The sequence below is a fragment of the Triturus cristatus genome, chromosome 12 (genome assembly GCF_964204655.1).
Source record: "Triturus cristatus chromosome 12, aTriCri1.1, whole genome shotgun sequence".
Lineage (NCBI taxonomy): Eukaryota > Metazoa > Chordata > Amphibia > Caudata > Salamandridae > Triturus > Triturus cristatus.
The window spans coordinates 157,198,895-157,224,158 of record NC_140595.1 but is presented as its reverse complement, the minus strand read 5'-3'; the positions used below and the strand labels follow the sequence as shown (position 1 = coordinate 157,224,158).

At 44.7% G+C, this 25,264-nt stretch overlaps 1 protein-coding gene across 2 annotated transcripts in view; it reads right to left on the bottom strand.

Annotated features, from left to right (window-relative positions):
* ITGA10 (integrin subunit alpha 10) overlaps nucleotides 1-25,264 on the bottom strand; it is a 307,154-nt gene that overhangs the window by 230,627 nt on the left and 51,263 nt on the right. For both annotated transcript variants that reach the window (XM_085637685.1, XM_085637688.1), the window contains exon 2: nucleotides 679-790. In XM_085637685.1, coding sequence (XP_085493811.1) covers nucleotides 679-790 — 112 coding nt within the window. The remainder of the gene's footprint in view (nucleotides 1-678; nucleotides 791-25,264) is intronic.

The following is a 25,264-nucleotide window of genomic DNA, read 5'->3' as shown; positions in this document are numbered from 1 at the left end:
AAGCAATATAACAAAATACTGAGCATGTAGCAGAAACCCCCCAAACTAAAGGAATAGACTTATATGCCATTCCCACAGTGTGCGTTAAATACCAGCCACGGCTCCTCCGCTAAGGCAGAGGAGTGTCGCCCCACTGAGTGCAAAGGAAAAATAAAACGATAATAACGCAACGGTAATAACGTTACGTTATTATTATCTTATTTTTTGTACATAGCACGAGCCATGTTAGGGCGGGGCAGGAAATGGCTGCCCTCAGATGGAGGAGTGGTTGCTGTACCATAAGTGTGCATGACGGTTTGGCCAGCCGTCTTGAGCTGATGAAACCGTCATGCGCACTTAGCATGTTCTCCACCCGGCTGTATTGCAAGGCCAGGTCTCCCACTCCCTGTCTGAGCGCCAAACCAGGCCGCTTAGACCAATCACGATGCTACTGTCATGCTAGTGACAGCAGCGTTGTGATTGGCTAGGGTTGTCTGGGAGCCTGTGTGCTTCCTGGAGACTACAGAAGAGGATGGAGGAGAGGCGGCGACCGGCAGGTAAGTAAGCTTTTCTTTTCTTGTAATCCCCCCTCCAACCCCCAACCCCACCACTACATTGCCCTAGTGGCTGCTCCTGTGAAATACTTTGAGGTAATAGGCCCGGTCATTTCAGAAGCTATATAACATAACTCTCTTTTACCATTTCTGCCCTTCCGCCTCGTGCTGGAGGACTTTGTAGCCAAACTGAGCGTCTTGGGGTCCACGGAAAACTTGGGGCCTCTTCACATCAATATTGAAAGGACTGCAGAACCCTGGAAAAAAAGGCACACGGTCAAAGGTCATGACAGCACTGTAGTTCTCCGGCCATGTTATCTCTAAAAATACTTCAAATACATGCATACATACGTTTTAGACATTTTTTGGCACTTGTGGGCACATCTTTTAAACATGCATTGCTCAAGTTTGTTTTACAAGTTTAATGGTTTCTCGAATTTTGCAGACTTTCAAAATTAAGGGAAAACGGACACTTCTGTGAGCAGCTTCGGTCGACCAGTGGATTAAAAGTGCATATTTTTTAAATTGTGTATATGTACAATCAGGGTAAAAATATGTTAGGAGGATGTGTGTGTAACAAGTAAGCTTTACATTCAGTCATTGCTATAAAGAGCAATGCAATTGGCTCTAGCGCAAGTGTGGTCCTAACTGCAAGCATATGGATATTTTGTCGTTTGTCTGCTCCCTTCTCTCAAGCAACAGGGACATTTTGGAAGGCACTTGTCGTAATCTGATATCCTCCTATGGTCGTTTGTGGTGGCCCCCATAGTTAGCCACTTCCAATGCTCTTAACATCTGCCCTGGGTGCAATTATTGCAGAAAGGTGGCTGGGTTATGGCCGCCTGAAGCCACAGCTTCCTCCCCTCTTCCCTGAGCTTGAAGTCATGGCTGCTTCTCATATTATTTTCTTTTGGGAGGAGCGTGGCACCCCCAGAAATGGCAGGAAAGGAAAAATAAACCGGCACTCGTTTTATTTCTCCTTTTCTGCCAAGTCTTGGGGGCGGGGCCTGTGGGATGACGGCACTGAGGGGAGTGGTATATATTGCACTCCTTTCACTGCGCATGACGGTTTGGCTGGCTGTCTCAGGCCGGCCAAACCACCATGGGCAGTGAAGCTCTCTCCAACCCCAGCTGCACTGCTGGGACTGGAGAGAGCAGGCACAGCCTCCCAGTCTGTCCTGGAGCGCTAATCGAGGGCGCTCAGGCCAATCCTGAAGCTGCTCTCATGTGAGAGCAGCTTCAGGATTGGCCGCAGTGCAGGCTGGGAACCTGTGCCTGAAGAAGAGGAGCAGAGCAGCGTGACATGGCCGGCTGAAGGTAAAAAAAAAAAAGAGTAATTTTTTATTTTTTTTATTTTGCTTCCTCCCTTTGTGGCCCTTATACCCCCCTTTGCCCTCGCCCGTCCGCCGCACCACTCGTAGCAAACACCGTCCGCTACCGAGTCTGTTGTCTCTCGCCTAGGGTGCTGTAGGCTAGGATCAAGCATGTCTGTGGATTGAAAAGGTGAACATCCCACCCCAGGGCTGACAGGCCCAATGGGAAAGGGAATTCTTAGAACATCCTGTCCTAAAGCAGGTCTGATGGAGCCATGCACAGGCCGAGGCTCTCTGACTGCAAAAGACCTATTGTGTGCCTACCAAGAACTTACAGGAGCTTACAACCCAACCAGTATGTACCATTGCTTCACTTTGTCACTGTCATTTGCCTGCTTCTTCAACAATTTTCTCTTGGTACTGTTTTACCATATTGTATATGTCCTTCCCCTGGAGCATAACCTCTTTACCATCTCTTTAATTGGCTGGGTTCTATCCTAACTGCTCTCTTCTTTTTACTTAAGCACTCCATGCGGGTGCATGTGTTTTCCAGATTTCTCTCTGGTGTGCTAATCCCACCTGCCACTCACCCAGTGCTGCCATCTAGTTGATGTTGCAAGTGCTCTCTTGCGCGCTTCTTGCCCACCAAACTTCCTTGCTTCTCTGTGCTGCTTTCTAGCTCCTGCTTGTACCATCGCTCCAATATTGCTTTCCCTCATGTGCTACTTTTCTCCTCCACGGCCCACTTTTAGTTGCTACCACCCCAGCTGCTCCTCCACTGCCCACCACCCCAATAGGTCTGACCGTAGCTGCCAAGCTTGTGGCTTTGTTAACGTTTGCTTGTCATGTTTTTTGTAAAACGTTAGAGCTGCCAGGCCCTTGTCAATCTGAAAAAACATGGCTAAAATCAAAATTATTTTTGTCTCAACAAGCACACATTGCCATAGTAGTCCCTGGCACGCAAGGGAACTACTTTATGTGTGAATCTAGTGAAAGAGCGGAAAGCGGTCGCTCACAGTGGAGTTAGCCAATGGCTCATGTGGGCTGACCCATTTTCCCATGCTGTATGCTGTAGTTGGTGGAAGCAAAATGTGAGTGGCACAACCGCAGACCAATGGATGACGAGAGCTTGCTGAAAGTCCTTATGAGTAAGTAGATTATATATAATTATACTCAAATGAAATGGTCTCGGCTAACAACAGACTTAAAAAACAATACTATTACTGTTGAAATGCACTTCATAAAGCATAATTTGGGCCTGCCTCTGGGAAACCTTGCCCGACACGCAATTTTTCACTTGTAGCAGAAATTCAGAAGTGTTTGATTTTCCAGTGGTATCGTGAAAGGGAGCAGATTGGCTGTTCTCCAGAAGGAGACAATGTTTTTTTGAAGGCTCAAGTTTTGACTAGGCACTGATTTTTGGCTTGGGAACTGAGAAAAAATAATAATACTAGAGTGCTTTGAGGGTCTAGATCTACTAAGGTTTGCAGGAGTGCTCATGTGGCCCTGTGCAATTTTGAGCTGCATCTGCAAGCTTTTGTAATGGTTAGGAAGTTGATGGACAGCTTTCTGTTAAAGCAGGAAAGAGCCTCCACAAACTTTAGTAGATATAGACCTGCCAACACACACAGTACCGCTGTGTGTCACATGACATTACTTTCAAATTAATAAAGTTAATCTATTGCCCTAGTGGGCTGCAAGCTCGTCATAATGTATTTTACCGTGAAGAAAGCCCCCTCAGCGTTCCGTTATAGTCACTATAGATGAAAAGACACATGGACCCGCCCACTCTTGACACCGGTGCTGGCATCATGGCATGGACCGCCGTTAAAATAGATCCAAAGTTTTCCCAAAGAGCAAAGCCTGCACTCACCCTACCTCCCCTCTCCTGCCCTGAGGCCTAAACCTGCCTGGCACTGCCCTTAAAACTACCTGTTTCCCAACTCCTGCCCTAAGGCCTAAAACCACGCCCCTTACCATATACTCCCCCATCCCCTCCATGTCACTTAAAGTACCCTGACCACCCGCCATGAGCCCTAAAAACCACCCCTTCCCAGAACTACCCCAATCCCTTCCACTGCCCTGATGCCTAAAACCCTGCCCCCAATTAAAAAAATGACCCCGATTCTCCCCACCCTTAGCCCTAAAACCAGCATCCACTCCTATCCTAAAAATTGCGCCCCAAAACCCAGCCCTTAAAACTACCCTGACCCCCTCCCCTTGCCCTCTTTCCAAAAGTACCCTGCACCCAACCCAACCCCTAAAGGCGACCTCCACCCCTAAAAAATAAAGCTCTGGCCTCGTACACTGCCCCTGCTATTACTAGTGAGCGAGAGGAACTCAGGTGGTGGCATTGGTGGCTGTGGTATTGGTGTTGGTGGTGGTATTAGTGGCTGTGGTATTGGTGGTGGTGGTATTGGTGGTACTGGTATTGGTGGTGGTGGTGGCATTGGCAGTGGTGGTATTGGTGGTGGTATTAGTATTGGTGGTGGTGGTACTGGTATTGGTTATGGTGGTATTTGTGGTGGCGGTATTGGTGGTGGTATTGGCATTAGTGGTGGTGGTGGTATTGGTGGTGGCAGTACTGGTGGTGGTGTATTGGTGGTGGTGGTGGGATATTGGTGGTGGTGGTATTGGTGATGGTGGTGGTAATGGTGGTGGTATTGGTGGTATTGGTGGCAGTGGTACTGGTGGTGGTGGTGGTATTGTTGGTGGGGTATTGGTGGTAGTATTGGTGGTGGTGGTGGTATTGATGGTGGTGGTATTGGTTGTGGTGGTGTTGGTGGTGGGTGGTGGTATTGGTTATGGTGGTGTTGGTGGTGGTTGTTGTATTGGTGGTGGTATTGGTGGTGGCATTGGTATTGGTACTGTGGTGGTATTGGTGGTGGTGGTATTGGTGGTGGTATTGGTTGGTGGTGGTATTGGTTGGGGGTGGTTGGTTGGTGGTGGTATTGGTGGTGGTGGTATTGGTGATGGTGGTGGTATTGTTGGTGGGGGTACTGGTGTTGGTGGTATTGGTGGTGGAGGTATTGGTGGTGGTGGTGGTATTGGTGGTGGTATTGGTTATGGTGGTGTTGGTTGTTGTATTGGTGGTGGTATTGGTGCTGGTATTCGTGGTGGTGGTATTGGTTGGTGGTGGTATTGGTTGGGGGTGGTTGGTTGGTGGTGGTATTGGTGGTGGTGGTATTGGTGGTGGTGGTGGTATTGGTGATGGTGGTGGTATTGGTGGTGGGGGTACTGGTGGTGGTGGTATTGGTGGTGGAGGTATTGGTGGTGGTGGTAGTATTGGTGGTGGTAGTGGTGGTGGTATTGGTGGTGGTGGTACTGGTTGTGGTGGAATTGGTGGTGGTGGTGGTATTGGTATTGGTGGTGGTGGTGGTATTGGTGGTGGTATTAGTGGTGGTATTGATGGTTGTGGTGGTATTGGTAGTGGTGTTTGGTGGTGGTATTGGTGGTGGTGGTATTGGTGGTGGTGGTGATATTGGTGGTGTTGGTGATATTGGTCGTGGTGATAATGGTGGTGGTGGTATTGGTGGTGGTGGTATTAGTGGTGGTATTGCTGGTGGTATTGGTGGTGGTGGTATTGGTGGTGATGGTATTGGTGGTGGTGGTATTGGTGGTGGTAGTATTGGTTGTGGTGGTATTGGTGGTGGTGGTGATATTGGTATTGGTGGTGTTATTGGTGATGGTATTGGTGGGGGTGATATTGGTGGTGGTGGTATTGGTGGCGGTATTGGTGGTGGTAGTATTGGTTGTGGTGGTATTGATGGTGATATTGGTGGTGGTATTGGTGGTGGTATTGGTGGTGTTGGTATTGGTGGTTGTGGTGGTATTGGTGGTGGTGGTGGTAGTGGTATTGGTGGTGGTGGTGGTGGTAGTGGTATTGGTGGTGGTATTGGTGGTGTTGGTATTGGTGGTGGTGGTATTGGTGGTGGTGGTGGTATTGGTGGTGGTGATGGTAGTGGTATTGGTGGTGGTGGTGGTAGTGGTATTGGTGGTGGTACTGGTGGTGGTGTTGGTGGTGGTGGTATTGGTGGTGGTATTGGCAGTGGTGGTGGTGGTGGTGGTAATGGTGGTGGTATTGGCGATGGTGGTATTGGTAGTGGTATTGGTACTGGTGGTTTTGGTGGTGGTATTGGTGGTGGTGGTATCGGTGGTTGTGGAGGTGGTCGTATGATGGTGGTGGTGCTATTGGTGGTAGTGGTATTGGTGGTGGTATTGGTGGTGTTGATGGTGGCAGCAGTATTAGTGGTGGTGATATTGGTGGTGGTGGCGGTATTGGTGGTGGCGGTGGTATTGGTGGAGGTGGTGGTATTAATGGTGGTGGTATTGGTGGTACTGTTGTTGTTAATAAAAAAGGATTTTGAAAACAACTCATCAAGTGGCTTCAGTACAGATGACATGTAATACAGATGTGCTGTTGTCAGCTTCAGCCCATTAGCACACGATTATGTGCTACCTGGAATTCACATGACTTAATTCACTAATAATTTCAAAATCCATTTTACTTCGGGGGGGGGGGGGTTAAAACAGATACGAGATAATGCCGGGTTAAAGGGATTGAAAGTGGGCACCCGTGTTATGGGGGCGGCCGTGCCCCTTAAAAAAACACAAGCGGTTTCAGCTGAAGTAGCGCATGTCTGGCCTGCAGTAAGAGTAACTCAATTAAGTATTTAGTGCTTACAGACTAAATAAAATGGCCCGTGTAACAACTGAAGTAAAAGGGCCAGTCACCATGAGAGGGTACAATGAAGACAAGGCTGTACTAAGGAGGAACTAACAAGCCTATTAACGAATCCGAAGGCAGCATTTACGAAAGACAATGACACAAGCCAATGAAAAATATGGGAGGAGAGTGGGCATGGCTTCTCTCCAATACTCTACTACAGCAGTCTCACAGAGCGAGCAGTGCTTGCGCGCTACCGCTAGGCTCGACCTAATAACAAATGGTGCCCTGTAATGACTGCTTTTTGCTTCCAGGTTTAATGACACAAGATATAGCAATTATCTGTCAGACGGAGTGATTTCGCTGCGGAGAATACTAAAGTGCCCCATTCTGAATGAACTGGGTATGGACTCGCACCTGGTAACTCCATGCCTGTTTCCATATTAAAATTCCATCTGTTGAAAGCAGGATGAATTAATGCTGCGAAATTGGCCAGAATTGGGGCCAAATCGTGTAATTCTTGGACCCGCATGTTAGTGCCCAGCCCCGGACTGAAAACTGGTAATTGTTTGATGCATGACTACCACCCATAAACAGTAACTCCAGCCCCAGTATTCCTGTGCCTTTGAACCAGACAACGTGGAATTGAGCCCATAGAAGGAAGGTCTCGGCTCTCCCTGCATTAAAATACAAGCATTGGCAAAGCCAATAAGAATGACTTTGGCTACCAGCCCTTTGGCTTTGCTTGTTTTGTTTGTCTTGGTTTTTGTAAAGCCTTATTGTGGAAGCTGGCAGACCCTTCACAATATAAAAAAAATACCACTGGGAACATTAGCACCAACATGTAATTTTTACATGCATAGCAAACATTGAAGTGTTTCATTTCTCAGGAATATCATAAAAGGGAGTAGATTGGGTGTTCTTGGGTTAGGTGGAGAGGTTTTCTTTAGGCATGAAGGCTCAGTTTTCAAATCAGACCCAATTTTTATTTTGTTGAAAACACTGTGAAACCGATACAGTGATTTGCACGCCTAGGTCTACTAAAGGTTGCTGAAGTTCATGTGTGGCTCTGTGCAATTTTGCGCTGCGCCTGCAGGCTTTTATCATTGTATTCAACTAGCACCCACCCAACCCTTAGTAAAGAACTCCTGTCATTTTTAAAAGTAGCACCCGACTTCTCAATCAACAAATATCGCCCAACGTAGGTATCCAGAATACTCTTGGAAGCAGAAGCTAGAATATTGATTAGGCTCAGGGTACATATTATGCAATGATCTGCTAAGGCCAGGCATAGTAGGCACAGGGGCTGATCTAGACAATCCACAAGCAGCAAGTTTTACAAGGACAAAACCTAGTTCTTGATTCACAAAATCAGAATAGCTTTTTTTGCCTTCATAAATAAATGGATTTGCTCTGACTCAAATTCAAAAGGTATGACTAAACTTTAAGTTTGAGTAAATGTGTAGAGTGAAGATGGTAGTTCAAGGGCAGAACGCCTCCCGCAAAAGTAGTCAAGATGACAATTACAAAGTGGGTTAGGGGTTTAAGTCAGTGGAGCAAAAACACTTAAGAACAGAACATGAGACAAGTCGAGAACTCTGACTATAGTTAGGTCCAGATTATGAGTATAGGTGCTACTTATTGCATCTGATAAATAACGATAACATGGGGTATGTTATATATCGGGTGCAATAAATGGAATCTATTAGTTTTTGGGGATAAACATGAGGATTTTTGTGTTAACGCACCAAATTCCGCATGATGGAGTAAATATGTATGCTTTCACCGTGGTAAATTACCGCAGGTTTGACCTGCTGAAATTTAATGATGGTTGAGTTATTTAACTCACCCGATAAATATCGGCTACATTAAATTCTTTCTAATGAGTAATTCTGACCAGTGCATAAACAGGGATTTATACACGGCTCGGAATCCACAAACCGACTCATAATCACACCCTATTATTGGCTTAAGGCTATAATGGAGCAAGGCAAAATAATAAAGAAACATATTTTGACCGTGATGAATAAATGAATGAATGAACGAACATTAGATTTATAGAGCGCAAACTTAGTCCCAAGGCGTCAAGGCGCTGCAGGAGAGACAATTTTACAGAATTTAAATAATATGCTCAAACTGATATTTGTGTAAAGAGCCAGGTCTTCAAAGCCCTGCGGAAGAGGGAATAGGACACTTGTCCCGACAGATCATCTGGGAGGGAGTTCCACAGCCTAGCAGCGGCAATAGAAAAGGCCCTGCCACCCCATCTAGCCTTCTTGAACCTTAAGAAGATTTTTACTCGTGGACCGATGCTGCTTGATAGGAACATAGCGCTAAAACAGCCCTTTGATGGAGTCGGGGCCTAGGCCATAGAATGCATTGTGGGTCAGGCAAAGGGTCTTAAATAAAATTCTTCGATCCAAGGGAAGCCAATGCAAAGAAATGAGGGAGGCCGAGACTGAATGATATTTTGGAAGGTCCATCACCAGCCTAGCAGCAACATTCTGCACCAGCTGAAAATGTCGCACCATACTCTTGTTAATGCCCAAATAGAGGACATTACAATAGTCCAGTCTGGACATCACTAGGGCTATAACGTGCTGTTTTCATGAAGCAAACAAGAGAAACTGAGAGCTTTTCCTGAGGATCCTAATGATCCCAAAGCCCGTAGACACTGTTCTGCTGATCTGCAGAGTCAGAGAGAGTGAATTGTCCACTATGACCCCTAGATTTATACCATGGTGTACAGGGGGTGGACAACAGCCAAGCGTGTCTGGCCACCAATCGTTAGACCAAATGTTCTGTTGGTTACCAAAGATCAAGACCTCTGTCTTTTCCCCGTTAAGTCTAAGATAGTTTTTGACCATCCAGGAAGAGACTGCCTGCATGCATCCTTCAACATTTGCAGCTGATTTCCTAATGCTATGTGTAATAGACACCATGATTTGTGTGTCGTCAGCATAAGACAACACCTCAAATCCAAAGGATCTAACAACCTTAGCCAGTGGGGCAACATAAACATTAAAAAGGGTAGGGCTCAGAGAGGAGCCTTACATAACCCCACATACCAGAGGGCTCGGAGCCGAGTAGAATCTGCCCATTTCCACTATCTGTACCTGATCACTGAGGAAGGAGGTAAGTAGCTTGAGGGCCGAGCCCCCAATCATTATCTCATTGAGCCGCTGCACCAATCTCAAAGGAGACAGGGTATCAAAGGCTGTCGTGAGGAAGAAGAATCAGTAGCGTAGTATGTCCTGCATCGACTTCAACCCGGATGTTATTTAATACATGTGCATGTTGAATTCTGTTCTTTCTCACATTTGTGTTGCAGGTGGAAGAAGCACTCTTGATAGTCAAAATAATGTCTTTGTTTTAAGAGTTAGACAAGGAAAGAAAAGGATATATTGGGAGTTAAAGTCGATAAGGAGAATTGTTGTATTTTCTCACTGGAGAAGGCCTGGGAATCAAGGTAATCTTGTTACTGTTCGGGAACATCGCGGTCCTGTGGAAAACTACCTATAAGAAGGTGGCCTGACCGAATGGCATGACCCGAAAGGAATCCTGGGAAGACACCTGTGATATGGGAACATTGCAAGTAGGGAAGAGAGCCCTACTTCTTCTCTGCCTTTGGAGAGAGAGCATCTTAGAACGAGCCCTGCCTCAGTAGCTTCATGCTACCTGACCCATTGAAGTAGAGAGGCTTCTAAGAAAGACTCCACACGCTGACATCTTAACCTGTCCCATTCCGAAGAATGCTTAAGTAGGGATGTCATGTTACTGCTAGTGTAGGGAAAAACTAATGCTTTATTTTCATCAACCCTCGATGCATGGGAACTTGGACTCATATTTTCTGATTTTCTGAATCCTAATTCTTGAACTAATTGTCTTTGTGCAATGTTGCACCGCCTCAACCTTATTAGTAGATTTGGCTTTATGTTGGTCCCGATGTACTTCTACACCCTCGTCTTGAGGTGTCTGTATGTTCAGTTGTTTTTGGCTTTGTAATAGATCAACTAACTTTATTTAGTAGTCTGTGGTTATTATGGGTCAAAAGAACCTGTGATTGATTTGATTGACATTGTTAACGACTTTCCTCCCCTCCATGTTTTCATGCTGAGAAAAAAGTACCATGGACTTGACACAGCAGATCTAGAACGTACGGGTCCAGCTCCTTCAACTGCAGTAAACATTAAGGCACTCAGTCTGTTGCCCCATTATTCTGGAAGGTAATACCACACTTGGTAAACACTGATACCATTAAGTTGTAGTAATCACTCAGTGCAGTATTACCACCACATTCTTAATTCCACACCTTAGGTCAGAGAATAACATCTTACTACAAGGTGTTTCTGGCAATTCTGTGATGCAAAACTCAGAATGTTGTGTTTTTCCCTGCCCACGTTTGTCTTGATTTACTTGGCACTGTCTCAATCGGTAAAAACCACCATGTGTGGTTATATTTCATACAATGTAATTCTGAAGATTCAAGGCCATTATTACAAGTGCCTTGTTACTTCGTGCAGTACTACCTCACCACAGTAAAGAGCGATACCACAGGACAGTATTTACTCGATGAGGTGTTACCTCCCATTTGGAGGTCTGCTCCTGGAAATGGAGGATAAGGCTAGGGGAGACTCCTTCGCAATGGCGGAGCAGCATCGCTCCACTGTCTCAGAGCCAGTAGCAGAAAAATAAAACAATATTTTATTATTGTCTTATTTTTCACCTGCTGGCTGAGCCAGCATGCGTAGGGAGGGGCGGGCCGGGCCGGGCCATGGGAGGGAGGAGTGGAGCGCACTTCTAAGTGTGCATGTTTGTTTGGCTGGCAGTTAGATTTCTCGAACCCAACTGTATTGCACAGCCAGGTTGGAGAAACAGCACAGACTCCCTGTTCCTGAGCGAGCGTTAAACCAGCCCCCTAAGGCCAAACCGTGTGCCGCTCTCATAGCATGAGAGCAGTGCGGGGATTGCACAGAGAGTCTCTGATGCTATTGCAGTGTCTGCTGGAACCAGGAAGAAGAGGAAAACCGAGGCGTGAAGAGTGAGGTGGCTGGCAGCTTCAGGTAAGTCTTTTTTTATTATTAACTCCCCCCACTCCTGTACTCTGAATTTTTCCATCTTTTCCATTCAAATTAGTGCAGGTGAAAACCACTATGTGTGGTAATTGCACACCCAAAATAATCACGTTTGGGACTTCATTAGAAGTTCTCCATTATTTGGTCTGGTAAAACCACACCTGATTACTATTGATAAAACAAGGTGCAGTTAGGGCCAAGCTGGCCATACCGGGCATAAGTCGTTTCCCGGCAGGCTGGGGGCCAGGGGATGTTTTTCACCTTAGAGGGCCAATTTACACCTATCGGACCGTTCTCACTAAAGGCTTGGACAGGACACAGTAGTTCCAGCAGTGACGTGCAATGAAGATACAAGCCTCAGTGCATCCGAACAGAGCTGCCCGAGACGGACTGTGCAGTGAGGGGGCTGGTCCCACAACATTTGCCAGGGCTGCTTTCGGCTCTCAGTCTGGCTCTGTCTGCAGTATTTAGTAGATGTTATATTACCGTATCATTCCAAGTTCCACACCTAAGCGTGGGAATACTGTGTGTATTTCCCTTGTGCCAAGCTGCAAAAACTGTAACAAGCAGAAATTCCACCACATTTTACCAACAAATTTTGTGCAGATACAAACTGTGGTGTCACCGCGAACCAAGTAATCCACTTTGGAAAAATATAGAAGTTTGCACCTGAACGGTGATAAACACTGGACAGAAAATAAGGTCCTCAGATCCAAACTCATGTTTAGACTCAATTCTGGATCACCGGCTACAGAATAAGGAGGGCCTAAGAGGAGAATAGCAAACCAAGGCTTGGATCTGGCACCAGAGAACTGAGATGGAAACATGTTGATGGTGTAACCCAAAACCCCAAGATGCAGCAGCAGCATACAGACTGGGCAGTGTATAGACATACCCTAGAGGTGGTTGTCTATACAGAATGTATTGCTTATTCAGTTGTTTTCCACAGGCACCACTTCTAATGTAGCTCATTTAACTAGCATTCCTTTAAACTATGAGCAATCTCTGCCTTATGCTAACACCTTCATATCTTCCAAAGAAAATTTAAGGGAAGGACCATCATGTACTTAAAAAGAATCAAAGAGCATTTTGAGGAAGCAATTGTGGCCCAAACCTATTAACCTTTTAAAAATTACCCATCAAAAGAAAGTAGTCTGTGTCCTAAACTTGTGACCCTCAGTGAAGGCAACATGACTTCATAAACTTCTCGATGGAATCAGCAGCAGTGCTGGTCCGGCTAGAGTTTTCCATAATAGATCATTTAAAAGGCTCTCATCCAGTCTAGCAAATAAAACCCAAGAAATCCACAAACTCCTCACCACCATTTGGGATCACCCCAACCTGCGCGGACTGCCTCATATGTCGCAAATCTGTGGACCTGCGCATGCAGTAGAAGCTGGTGCATACTAGTTTGAGGGCTGAATAATAACACAGGCTGGCAAATAAAACATTTGCAACTGACTTAGCCTCAGTCACCAGGAATCTGTCGAAACAGGTCCCGGCAAATCAATGGCATGCAATGAGGAAGGTGATAAAGAAAGACTAAGCCTCAGTGAAGCCATTTTACTATGATACTAAGCAATTGAGTGCCTCAGATCATAGCTACTCTGGGATTATACTGGATTATCAAAGTGTGGTGGCCAGTCAGAAATGCTACCCTAAAATGTGTCCTGCCCACAATGGATTACTTTAATCCCAGGTCCTCCGCTGCTTCTTCATCTCATGACATCCTTGACATGTCTCTGATGTCTCTGAAGAGAAATCAAGGTCTAATGACATCTTCTCAAGGGGCTTAGATTACTGTCTGTCGGTACCAATGTCGGCAGGTCAATCTTGTTCTGAAATCAAAGGATCCATATCTTGCTGCCCTAAGATTAGGACCTGGTGGATGATACGTAACCCGGGCCGGGAAGGCAAAGCCCGATGGGGGCCCGGTTCAAACGCAGTCCGGAGGCGGGACGCCCCTCCCCGCACCCATTTACATGCCCGCTAGAAAAGGGGCGACCAGGATTGGACCCCCCAGGGTGAGCACGAGCTCCCCCCAATCAAGGGGCGAGCCAGGTGGGGCGAAGGGAGGATAAAGAGGGCCAGCGGGCCCAAGAAAGGCACAACTCCCCCCCTCACAGAGAGAAGAGAAGAAATTGAGGAGGCTGGGTCTATACTGAGAGCAAACAAGTGCAAAGACCAGGAAATCTAAATGTGTAGCATGGACATTAAGTGAACAGTTGATATGACCATGAATATAAACATGTGATGTTGAATAAACTGCGACCTTTTAAGGCACCAAAGCACGTTGTCAGTGGTGATTTAAGGGCTAAGAGGAACGCAGTTTGGTTGGAAGCGGGTGAGAAGTCAGGGCAACTCGCCACCTGGAGGAGGTTTGACCCCTGGAGTGGCATGCAATAACGACCAGATTTTCTATTTCTGGCCTCTCTGGAAACACTAGGTGAATTGTCCCTCTATATAGGGTTCCATGTGTACACTCTTGCTCCCTTCCGATAGGCCCAAGAAGTTCACATTGCTCCTCCTCCACCTGTCCTCCAGGCCAAACAACCTTCATGCTAGCTCTGTAGTTTGCCTCAGCACCTTTGAGAGGTCTTGGTTCAGGCTCTTATTTAACAGGTCCATACTATTCCTTAGTGTCTTGTTGTTCTCAATGATTAGGTGTCTATGTCAGCAAGCAGGTTACTAACAGAGTGGAAATCTGCAGCAGACTCAGCCATATCCTGAGCTGTAAGCATAGCTGCTGAGGTTCTGCTGGGTTGGACTCTGCAAAACTCCGCTTTTGTAAGGGCTTTTATCTCTAGTCAGAGGCTTGTGTAGGACTTGCCTCGCGAATCCAAATGTGAGAGCTCACAAGCGCCCCAAGGTACAAAGACATGTATTAACCAATGCCATCATAAGTTCACAAGCTTCAGTCCCCTGGACATCTAGGAGTGGTGCATGAGGTTGTGATTGGAGCCCAAGGAGGGTGAGCCGGGTAGTACTGTCACTTCTTGACTTCAGTATTAGGCATCCACGCAAAAGCGAGTTACGCAGCTTGAGGCAACACCTATCGTCGCAGCCAGCTGTCCTTGTTCAATTATGTTTCACAGCAGAAGGTTTACAGGACAGTGGTTATCACAGATGTCAATTGGTGAGAACAGCAGCCCTCAAACCGTGGCCCACATCTAGAGGAGATGCCTCAGAGCAATACGTTGCAATGAATAACACAAATGAGAGAACAGCAAGTGCGGTAGAGCCTTCCAACAAAATGTATAGTTTTTGGTCACAGGTATCTCAACATAGGCCACTCATGGTCTACACAGAAAATAGGAGGGCCATTAAACGGTTGGAGGCAGTGACTGACACCCCAATCTACACAAACCAGTGGTGACCATAATGTGATAGTCACCAGCGACGCAGACAGTTCCGATGGCACCCAGGGTGAAGCACTTCCATTTCCTTCATTAATCCAGCCAGTGCAGGGGTAATGACCCAGGCAACTCTCCTCACCTAAATGGGCCCCCCTCAGGGAGAGATGAGCAACACACGTGGGCCCCACATTACTGATGACCTAGGTTGGGACCCCTACCAAGCCACCCCAGGCCCGGTGTCTTCAAGCACAGTCCATTGTGGACATTGACTGACACAAGCACCACTGTCCTGGCAGACACAGGAGCAGGTCAGTAGGGAAATCCAATGCAGATGATTGGAAGCACAAAGGAGCTCCTAGACTGCTATAGTGATGAGTGATGCTTCATGCCCAACCTCAAAATGGTGGTCTCTCTGCCCCCAACTGGGTGGCTCTGACTGAGCCGGTGCTGAGAGCATGTCTGTTTCTTCTGAGCCCCCTTGTATAGAGCTTCTAAGATCTCTCCACCCTTAGACCCACTCATTACAGCCTTGCAGCCCTTCATATTTGCTTTCATAGGGAGCCCTTTACATCAGTTTAGCAAGTTGGGTACCACCATAGGTTTGGGATAAAGGAAAAAGGATTCGATCTAGGGTGAAGCGAATGTCACATCGCTATTTGTTCCAGTTGGTCCTGATTCTGCAAATATGCAAAGTTGAATGCAGTCAGGACGATCAAGAGCTACTGGGTAGCAGAGTATACGTCACATGATGTAAAAAGGAGAACAAGGCTAGGTGCCAGCATGAGTCATGAGACAAGGCATGTATCCATTGCAGCACTGACATGTGTGCCATACTTAGGCATGACACCTTTGACATACATTATTTATCGCTCTCTACCTCATACAGAGGGTAACTTCCATCTGCTTGATAAAGATGATCGACACATTTTGATCCTAACACATCAGGACATCCCCTCTCGATGAAACTTGCGGAAGCGCCTTTTATATGAACATCAATTGGAAATTCATAAAACATTTCCAGGAGTGCTTTGGGAAACCCTGATGGTTTCCTAAAAATGGCGGATCTACACTCAAGTACACCTGTGAGTGCAGTTTTATATCTGTTAAAGAATCGAGCCCTAGATGGTAAGAGCAAAAACAGCAGGCCACACACCAATAACATCTATTTCCATAGGAATGGCTACTGTTGATTGACAGATGTCAGGTGACAGGAGGTGCAGAGAACACAAAAGCTGAATATAGGATGACAAGGCCCAAGAGCATCATACTTTGGCCCACCAATAAATTGAGCACTTCTAGGGGATGTAGGATGGTCTATCTGCTGATTTGATGGCAGCAATTTGATGCCACCTCACGGTATAGACAAGTGAAGACATTTACCTTCAAGTCCTCTTCCGTCCTGTGCTTCCAAAATGTACATTCATTACACCTTGCAAACAGAGCTGCCATTGAGAAGGTATTTGCTGCATCGTGGTAGTGCCCTTCAATTTGTGCATCTTATGGCCAGCAGTGCAAGATACTGGCAAATTTTTCACTTTACTTTTCTTTAACTTTTCAGAATTTGCGAACTATTTTATTGCAAGTTGCTTTTTGCATGCATTTACAATTTATTTTGCTGTTTATAAAGCGCAAACTTGGCCCAAGGGAATTAGAGCATGCTACACAAGTTCCAGATTACATAACAAAAAATCAGATTCATTATTTTTTTAGGTATGGAGAGATTAAGTGATTTGCCCAGAATCACAGGATGTTGAGCCGATGCCAGGGCTCGAACCTGGTTCCCCTGTTCCAAAGTTGGCAGCTCTAGTGGCAAGTCCACATCTCCTCGCAATTTTAAGAGAAACGAAAATCCTAAAGCTATGAAAATGTTAAGACTGTATGGTTCTGTTGCCTTAATGCATCCCTATTAGCTTTTTAGGTTGAAGCCGTCTGGTTTGCAAAAACATCTTGGGGACATTCGGAAAGCTTTCCAGAGAATGCATCCTGCACATTGCTTGCCACTGACTTTGTGTTTTGTAACTTATAATTGTGCTGGCTTCATTTGTTTTAGGCTGTCCAACATGTCTTTGTCCTTCCTGTGGAGTATAGCCTTTTTACTTTATTCTTGTACGAGTGCTTGCTTTCTTTAAACAGGCCTTTAAATGTAGTTCTTATCTTGTCATGCTTGCTACGCATTCAAAGACAGAGGTCAAATGCCGGGTTCTGTCTTTCAAGGGAGCTTGGTGTTTACTTTTCTTTCTCGGACTTCATGCTGGGTACTGGGGGTGTGCTGGAGGCCGGCTATATGTTGTGTTTTTGTAGCCCACAACAAAATGTAAATATATGTAAATCAACTGTGCAAATATTTCAGAATATATCAGAATTAGAAAAGCCCTGATGAAAACACTTTTTTTGAAATTCTAATGTGTGGTGGAAACAAATATTTCAATAAGATTAGAATAAATCAATACACTATTGATGCCATATGCATACATTATTGCTTGTGCGCTGTATAGTTTTATCAATAAAGTTGTATTTCTGTGCTAATGTAATGGTAATTTCAATTGAAAATGTGTTGTCTGTAATGACAGCGCACTACCACGCCACTCTACTCCACTTCATGAAAATACACTCTATTCGACTCTATGACACTCCACTCAACGACACTGTACGCCACTTTGCTTTAAGCCACTCTACTCCACACCACTTTGTCCTAAGACACTCAACTCTATGACACTCCACAACGTTCTATGGCACTCTATGCCACTCTACTCTGTGCCAGTCTACGCTACACCATTCCGCTCTATGACACTTTCCTCCACTCAATGCTACGCCACTCCACTTCACTCCACTTTACTTCACTATGCTGAGCCACTTAATTCTATGCACCTTGACTCTACGTCACTCCACTCTACTTCACTCCACTCTACTCTATGCCACGTCATTCTACGCCCCTCGGTGACCCTCTACGCCACTCCGCTCTACGATGCTCCACTCCAAAATATTCCACTCTATGTCACTCCACTCTATGGTACTCCACTCTATGGCCCTCCACTCTATGGCCCTCCACTCAACTCAATGCCCCTACACACCCCTCTACTTCACTACACAACACTCCATGCCACTCTACTCTATGCCACTAACATTTAGCCATGCTGAGCAGCAACAACGCTGAATAGTAGCCAATAGCTCTGGCATAGGTGAGACCTATTGGCTTTGTCAATGCTGGTTTTCCATTTGCAATTGATTTTGCTATTCATTTCTGAATTGTAAACTCTTTGTATATCTGCTCCTATATTTATATGCTGGTAGACTTCAATTCTCTGCACGAGGTCGGTGTAGTCTATTACAATATGAGAACTCCTTCAGGAGTAGAAAGCATCACAAGAAATACACGTTATATGTGTGTTATATTTGGCTGTGGTGTGTTTCCTCTGACCCTTTTCGCACCATGTTTTTATTGGCAGGCTCCTCGAACTTTTATAGCATGGGTTTAATATTTATTTATTTAGATTTTACATAAATTCCGAGGTCAGGTAACGTTTGAGGCAATTGGATACTGACAGTTTATGCCAAGAAAGGCACATTTTATGTGTACCCCTTTAGTAAATTTCTCTTTGAAGCAAAGTTTCTGAGCTAAGTCTTAGAAAGTAGAACCATCCAAGGGTATGAAACCTGCTACCATTTGAAACGTTCTTTGCTGCTCCCAGCAGATGAGTTTCTTGTTGTGCTGCTGCTCTGGACTGATTGTGGATCAAGATGCCGAGATTTAAAAGGACTACAAAAGCTCAGGAAGCCATTATTGCATGTTCTAGTAGTAGCTTGTGTACTGTTACTATCCTACTGAGAGCCCAATGTACCAAAGGTCAGGTCGCAAAGCATGAAACGAGGCCCTGCTTTGTGGCCAGACATACATTTTGTGTTGGATGTGCAAATCTTTGCAGCTCAGAATGAAAATTTTATAGGATTCACAGAATCCTGCCCCATTAATACAAATGAGAAAGGTTTCTGTTTGCGAATTCTTCTGAAGAGGCTGTGAGTGCGAGGTTGGAGACCGGTGAAGGAGGGCCTATCTCCATCCCTGCATTAGCATTCATTGAACGTCTACTCTTGTTTGATGTTGCAACCCTAGTCCATTAAAGAAATCAAAACAAGCATTGGTAATGCATCAGTTTCTCCTATATAATTAATAAAGAACTGCATCAATCGTCGTCTGGGAGAAGAAGATAGCTCCTTGACAGATAACAGAGAGTAAAGATGATGTAGCGCAGTGGCCAGAGCTGCTGACTCGAGAGCTGTGGATCCCAGTTTGAGCTTCGGCGGCTCCGCGAAACCTCCTGTGATTCTATTCAAATCACTTAATCTCTCTGGGTGATAAGTTGTCATATTAACGTGCTGCAATAGTAAAAGGCAAAGCTTTGTGAAAATATGGTTTCATCAAAGTGGATGTTAACAGTATTTCAGTGGCAGGAAACTGATAAGAGAAGCAGACGAGGAACAAGCATTGGTAAATGCAGGAAAATATGCTACAGTGAACAGAAATGGAGGAAAGATAGTTGTCACCCACAGGAACCAATGAGAAGCCAGGAACGAGAGGTGGCGGGATGTAAGTACCTTTTCAGTTTATATTAAAAACAATAGATTTTTCAAGCACAGCACAAGTCCTGTGCAGGCTAAACTTAAAAACAGAATAGGCATCCAGTGACTAATATCAAGGGAGCACAAAGTGGGCACCTCTGTACCTTTTTTTTTTGCTCCCGCAATGGCCACAGCCCACATACACAAAGTGGAAGCTGTCCCTTAAGGACAGCTCCCACTTTCACAGTGTGAAATTTTGTAGAATATTTATGCGCCCACATGGCTAGAGGCTCCACAAATCTACTTGTCCTGTAAAAGAAAATTGTCTAATTTGGTGTCATGCATCAAAATGACAAATTGTGGCAGCATTCTCATTATTTCATAGCTATGATAATTATTTTTTTTACCTAGCATAGAATAACCACAGTGGTGTCTGCACCACTGACAGATAACTAACAAGTCTTTTACAATACACGAGTTAATTTAAGAAGTGAGAAAGAAACCATCACAGGATAGTAGCTACTCTCATTATGCAATGGCTGACATTAGGTCAGGGTTTGGCCTTTTACAAGACTCTGTTCAAGAACTTTCTGATTATTCAGGCTCTGGATATACTGGGGCTCTAGTTATTAGAAATCTTTGCATATTTACAGGATCTGCATATGCAGATGCTCTGTGAATGGGCTCGGTTTAGGCTAGCTTTCTGATCATGCCGGCGTTCTAATTATAGTAGAATTCAGGGGATATCATTGCCCTTTTCTTAGGTCTGGAGTCAACCAAAGAGTTTTGATTTTACTACAATTGCATGCATAATATAGTTATTTATAGGGACTTTTAGACGGCACTCTTCCTTCATTGGTCTAGTCTGTGTCATCCTCATTTGTCTTCTGGCAACAACAGCATACAGCAAGGGCAAAGGGTCAGGCTACTTCAGTGATTGGCTAATTTCATTGTGAGTGACAGCATTCTGCCCTTTCATAAGGTCCACATCCCCACCCACATTACTCCCCTTCAGTGCCAATTCTACTATTGTAATCTGTGCTTTTTAGGATTATAAAAGTATTTTAGCTTTTAGCCATTTTTTTAGATTTATAAGGGCCTGACCACTTCCATAAGAATAAAGTTTTGGACTCTCATGATCAAACAAAAGAAGCATTGACAAAGCCAAAAGGCAGTCAGTCAAGGACAGACCTATTGATTTTGCCAATGCTTGTTAATTTAGTGTCCCTGGAAGGGCACTGTGAATTGCGCTGGCAAATTTTCAAGCATTTTCTTGATATAAAAAAAAAAAAAGTTACTGTACATAAAGTTATAAAGTCAAATTCTACTTGTGGCCCACTGTCTAGGTTGGCAAGTGAGGATCAAAGAGATAGCTCCAGTCGGACAGTCTTCACCTGACCGCATTGTGGAATTTTGAGAATATCTCTTCCTCTCTCTGTGACACAGCTACCTTGCTTGAAATGCTTATGGCCACATACCAGGTACTATGTCAATGACTGGGCATTTACATTTTACAACTATAAAAACTCTGGAAAGTCTTGTCAGAGTCAAAATGTCACATATTATCTAGACATTCAAGTTTGGTTTATATGCACAAAATGTTTTTTCACTCATAATAGGATTAATACACATTAAAAACTTTCGTGTGAACTAATCTACTCAAAGGGGCTGGAAGTAGATGGAAAGTAGTCGTTCCAGGGCTGAAACGCCCTGGGGTTGAGCACACCCGGAAACATCTGTTTATGGGAATTCACCAGCTTCTCACAAACCCTTTACCATGATGGAAGAGGTCAGAAAAATAATACAGACAAGGGTAAGAAGACAACGTTTTCCCTGGTGGAAATTGAGCTTCTCCATGGGGTGGGACATATTTTCCTCATGTAGAAAAAAGCAATAAACGTTTTGACACATGCATTTTCACCTGCTTGGCCCATTTTCACATGAGCAAATATATAGATCTATATTTGTTCCTGCAAAAGTGGAATTCACAAACGTTTGCTTAGAAGCCCCCTCTTTCTGTGAACCTGTGTGTATTCTTGAAAGTCGTAAATCTGAACCAATACTGATCACCCACCTGTGAGAGCACTTATATGACTTTCTTAAAGAATGGGGCCCTTTTTGGTGTAATACTGTCCATATTGGTTTTACACTGAATCTTGTTTTTTCCCCCAAAAAAATTGACGTGGATTAGATCGTGCTTTTGAGAAATTGTATTTAAGCCTGTGATTACAAAAATGCACTATAGTTTTCTAAAACTGTCTCTAACCTCTGTCCCATTTTTCGAGTTGCACATATTTTTGATATATATTTTATTTTGATAGCAAACAAATTGCACAATACTTTAGCAGAACACTCTGCAATCGTCCTCCTTTATATTCAAGTTGCAAATACTTTTTGGGTGCATTGTTTACATTCAAAATAATATCACCAACCTTGCTTTTATTCTTCTCCATGTGTTTGCATATTACGTTAGCTCATTCTGTAGGCATTATAAATGTGCACAAATTGCTAAATTTGGAAAATGCGTCTGTACATTGGTATGATGGACCTACTGTTATCCCTGCAAGCTGAGCTTTCTGCTCACTTCATTTCATCAGAGTACTCCCTAACAGTAAAGGCTTTGTGGAGATGAACCATATGCCTTCTGAATCCAAGTAACTGACTAAACCTATCCACCACTTTAATTACTTTCATATTTCACTGTACTAATTCAACACTGATCCTTTATGGGTTCCGAAGTAGCGTGCTACACGCAGAAAAAGCGCTTTGACGCCTCGTCAGGGGTAGTAAGCGCTATATAAATGCAATTACAATACAATACAATATTTTGCATTTTGAACTACTTATACATATGGATGCAGATCCTGCCCTAGCAGCAGACAATTGTATTGCAACTGCATTGTAAACTGACAGTCAAAGGGCTTGTGCCGCTGGGGGCTGAATCTCCTGAAGCAAAAACAAGCAGACACAAGCATTCTAGTGGGAGTGTGTCTATACACGGCGCAAAATAAACCCCAGGAAGCAGTCTGGTGACGTCCTTCGAACAGTATACCTGTAGTAGGTAACACCGTAGGCGCAAACCAGATGCCCGGCTCAGCTCGAGGTCCTCTTGGATCTTTGCGCCAAACGAAGAAAAAAAAACAAAGTCGATCCTTCAGATGGTTTCTGCCGCCTCCTCCATTGTAAAATGGGAGAGTAATCTAGTGGTTCAGTTGCCCAACATGAAATCTGATTATTCGGGCTTCCCCACTTGTCTAAATTGTAGATCCTTGGCAATCATGTCCATCTTTTAGGGGTCGCCAGGGGTCACAGTTGTGGCCCCTGGCTTTCCCCCATCCACATTTTAAAAATCAGTGCTATCGGTGCTAAGAAGGCAGGTCAGAAACTTTGTTTTCTGCTCATTTTAAATCGACTGATAGTTAATAAAAGTTTATTTTTCACTGATAGTGCAATGAATGATGAAGCACCAGGATGTGGAAAAGGACTTTCACTGGCAGCTTAGGTAAGTATCATTAACCTCTTCAGTGCCCATGACGAGATAGTCTCGTCATGGAGCACGGTCGCGCTGTGCCCATGACGAGACTATCTCGTCATGAACCCCACCCACTAATACAACGCCCGGCACAGGAGGGGGAAAGGGCGTGGCACAGAAGGGGTTAAGTACTTTAAAAAATATGTTGTGTGCATGCATGCAAATAAGAGTGTGTTGGTGTGGGACAGCAGGGGCCGTATTAGATAAGGTGCCCCGGGGGCGAAATAGGTGTTTGCGCCCGCTTTGTGCACCCGTGGGGCACTTTGGTATTATAGAAGGGAGCGTTCCCTTGTATAATACCGATAGCGCTGATGCACTTAAAGCGGCAGTGCTATCAACAGAGGGTGTTCCCTCATTTGCATAGGGGTGTGCCACAGAGTAGCTGCTCCGTGTTTTCACATGTATGCGCTGCCCCCAGGGCATCGCGAGTTCGCGGCTACCCCCAGGGCAGAGCATTCACCATAACAGGGCACATTGGCATTGTTTGCGCCCGGCGCACCTTTCCAAAGATGCGCTGGGCGTAAACAATGCCAATACGTAATACGGCCCCAGGCGTATGTTTGAGCATGTGTGTCTGCATGTTTGAGGATCTATGTATGTGTGAATGAAAGTGAGAGGGTGGGCGTGAGATGGGTGGTGAGTAAGAACGAACGAGATTGAGTGTCAGTAAATGAATATGAGTTAGTAAGAGAAAGAGATGAATACAAATGAGTGTGCGGGAGTATTAGAAAGTGTGAGTGTGAAGGTAAATGAGTGAGCAGAACTGAGTGAGAACAAGAATCAGAGTTAATGAAACAAAGTGAGAATGATTGTGACTAAGAGGGAATGCGAGTGAGCGAGACAGTGAATTGAATCAGAATGCAAATAAGTGAGAATAAGAGAGGAGCCTAAGAGAGTGAGAGAATATGAATGATTAGAAGTGAAAATGAGTGAGAAAGTGTGCGAGTGAGTGTAACTGAGATTGTGTTGTGCGTACGTGTCTGCCGTTGAACCTGGCACATTGAAAATAATTTGGGCTCTTATGGCAAATGCTGGTACTGGTATATTGGAGGTAATATTTGCATATGGAATTTTCGTGGCAAAAATACTGGCGCTGGTACACTGGAGGGAAATCTTGGCATAGGTGACACCCATGACAAAATACTGGCACTAGCACGTTCCAGGACATCCTTGGCATCCATGGTAAAATGCTGTCCATTAAATACTAACGGTAACTTTTGACATAACAGGCATCTATTGTATATGGTTGTCAATACTGGCAAACGTCGGGTACTGGCATAGTGTATGGAATGCTTGGGCTAAAGGGCATTCATGACAAAATGCTGACCCTGACGATGGAGGTAATTTTTGACATATGGGGGCAACTCATGAGGGACATCAGGTTTCACAAACTTTGCATAGCATGATAGGACTTGAATATTTAAAGAGTATCTTTTCAGAGCCTACGGCTTTTTAGCAATTTATTTGAAAAATGTGCATTAAAATGCACTATTCGACCAGATTTATTTCCTATGAAGGAAATCCCTCCCTACAAGAGGGGAAACTCATTTGCTCTACTTACCCACTACAATTCAGATAAATTATTCATTTGCATATCATGTTGCCCCCTTAATATCGAGGATATCCAAAATATACATTTACTTGTGTTGTGATAATACTCATGCAGTAATTATAGAATTGCATCAATGCTAATTCTTGCGATATTATCATAGGTAGGGTCAATGTCATTGTATGACCTTTGAGTCAGGGTTACATGTCTTAAAATGTCATTTCCTGTGACTACATAAAGGTCAAGTGGTGTGTGATGTCACTTAAGCTACCCCTGGGACTTTGGTGAATCAACCTCTACATAGGAAACTAGTTTATTTCATTGTACCCAACTTTTCTTTTATCATCACATTTGAGAGTACCTTGAAATGTCTTGTTATTTACTGGTAATCTTCATTAACCCAATTAGGGTCCTCCCCGTCCCAGTCTTAACAACGTGAGGCAGTCCTGCCTTCACCCAGCCAATCACAACGCCAGTATGTTTAAACTACATAAGCCCCGCCCACCTACCACCATGCCTGTTATCAACAAGACTCCGACACAAACACAGCGGGAGGGAGGGTCGAGGACTGGGACGTGGAGGACCCTAATCGGGGTAATGAAGATTACCGGTAAGTAGCAAGACATTACCCCCTCATGGGTCCTCCCCGTCCCAGTCCTAACAACGTGAGGAACTCACAAGCA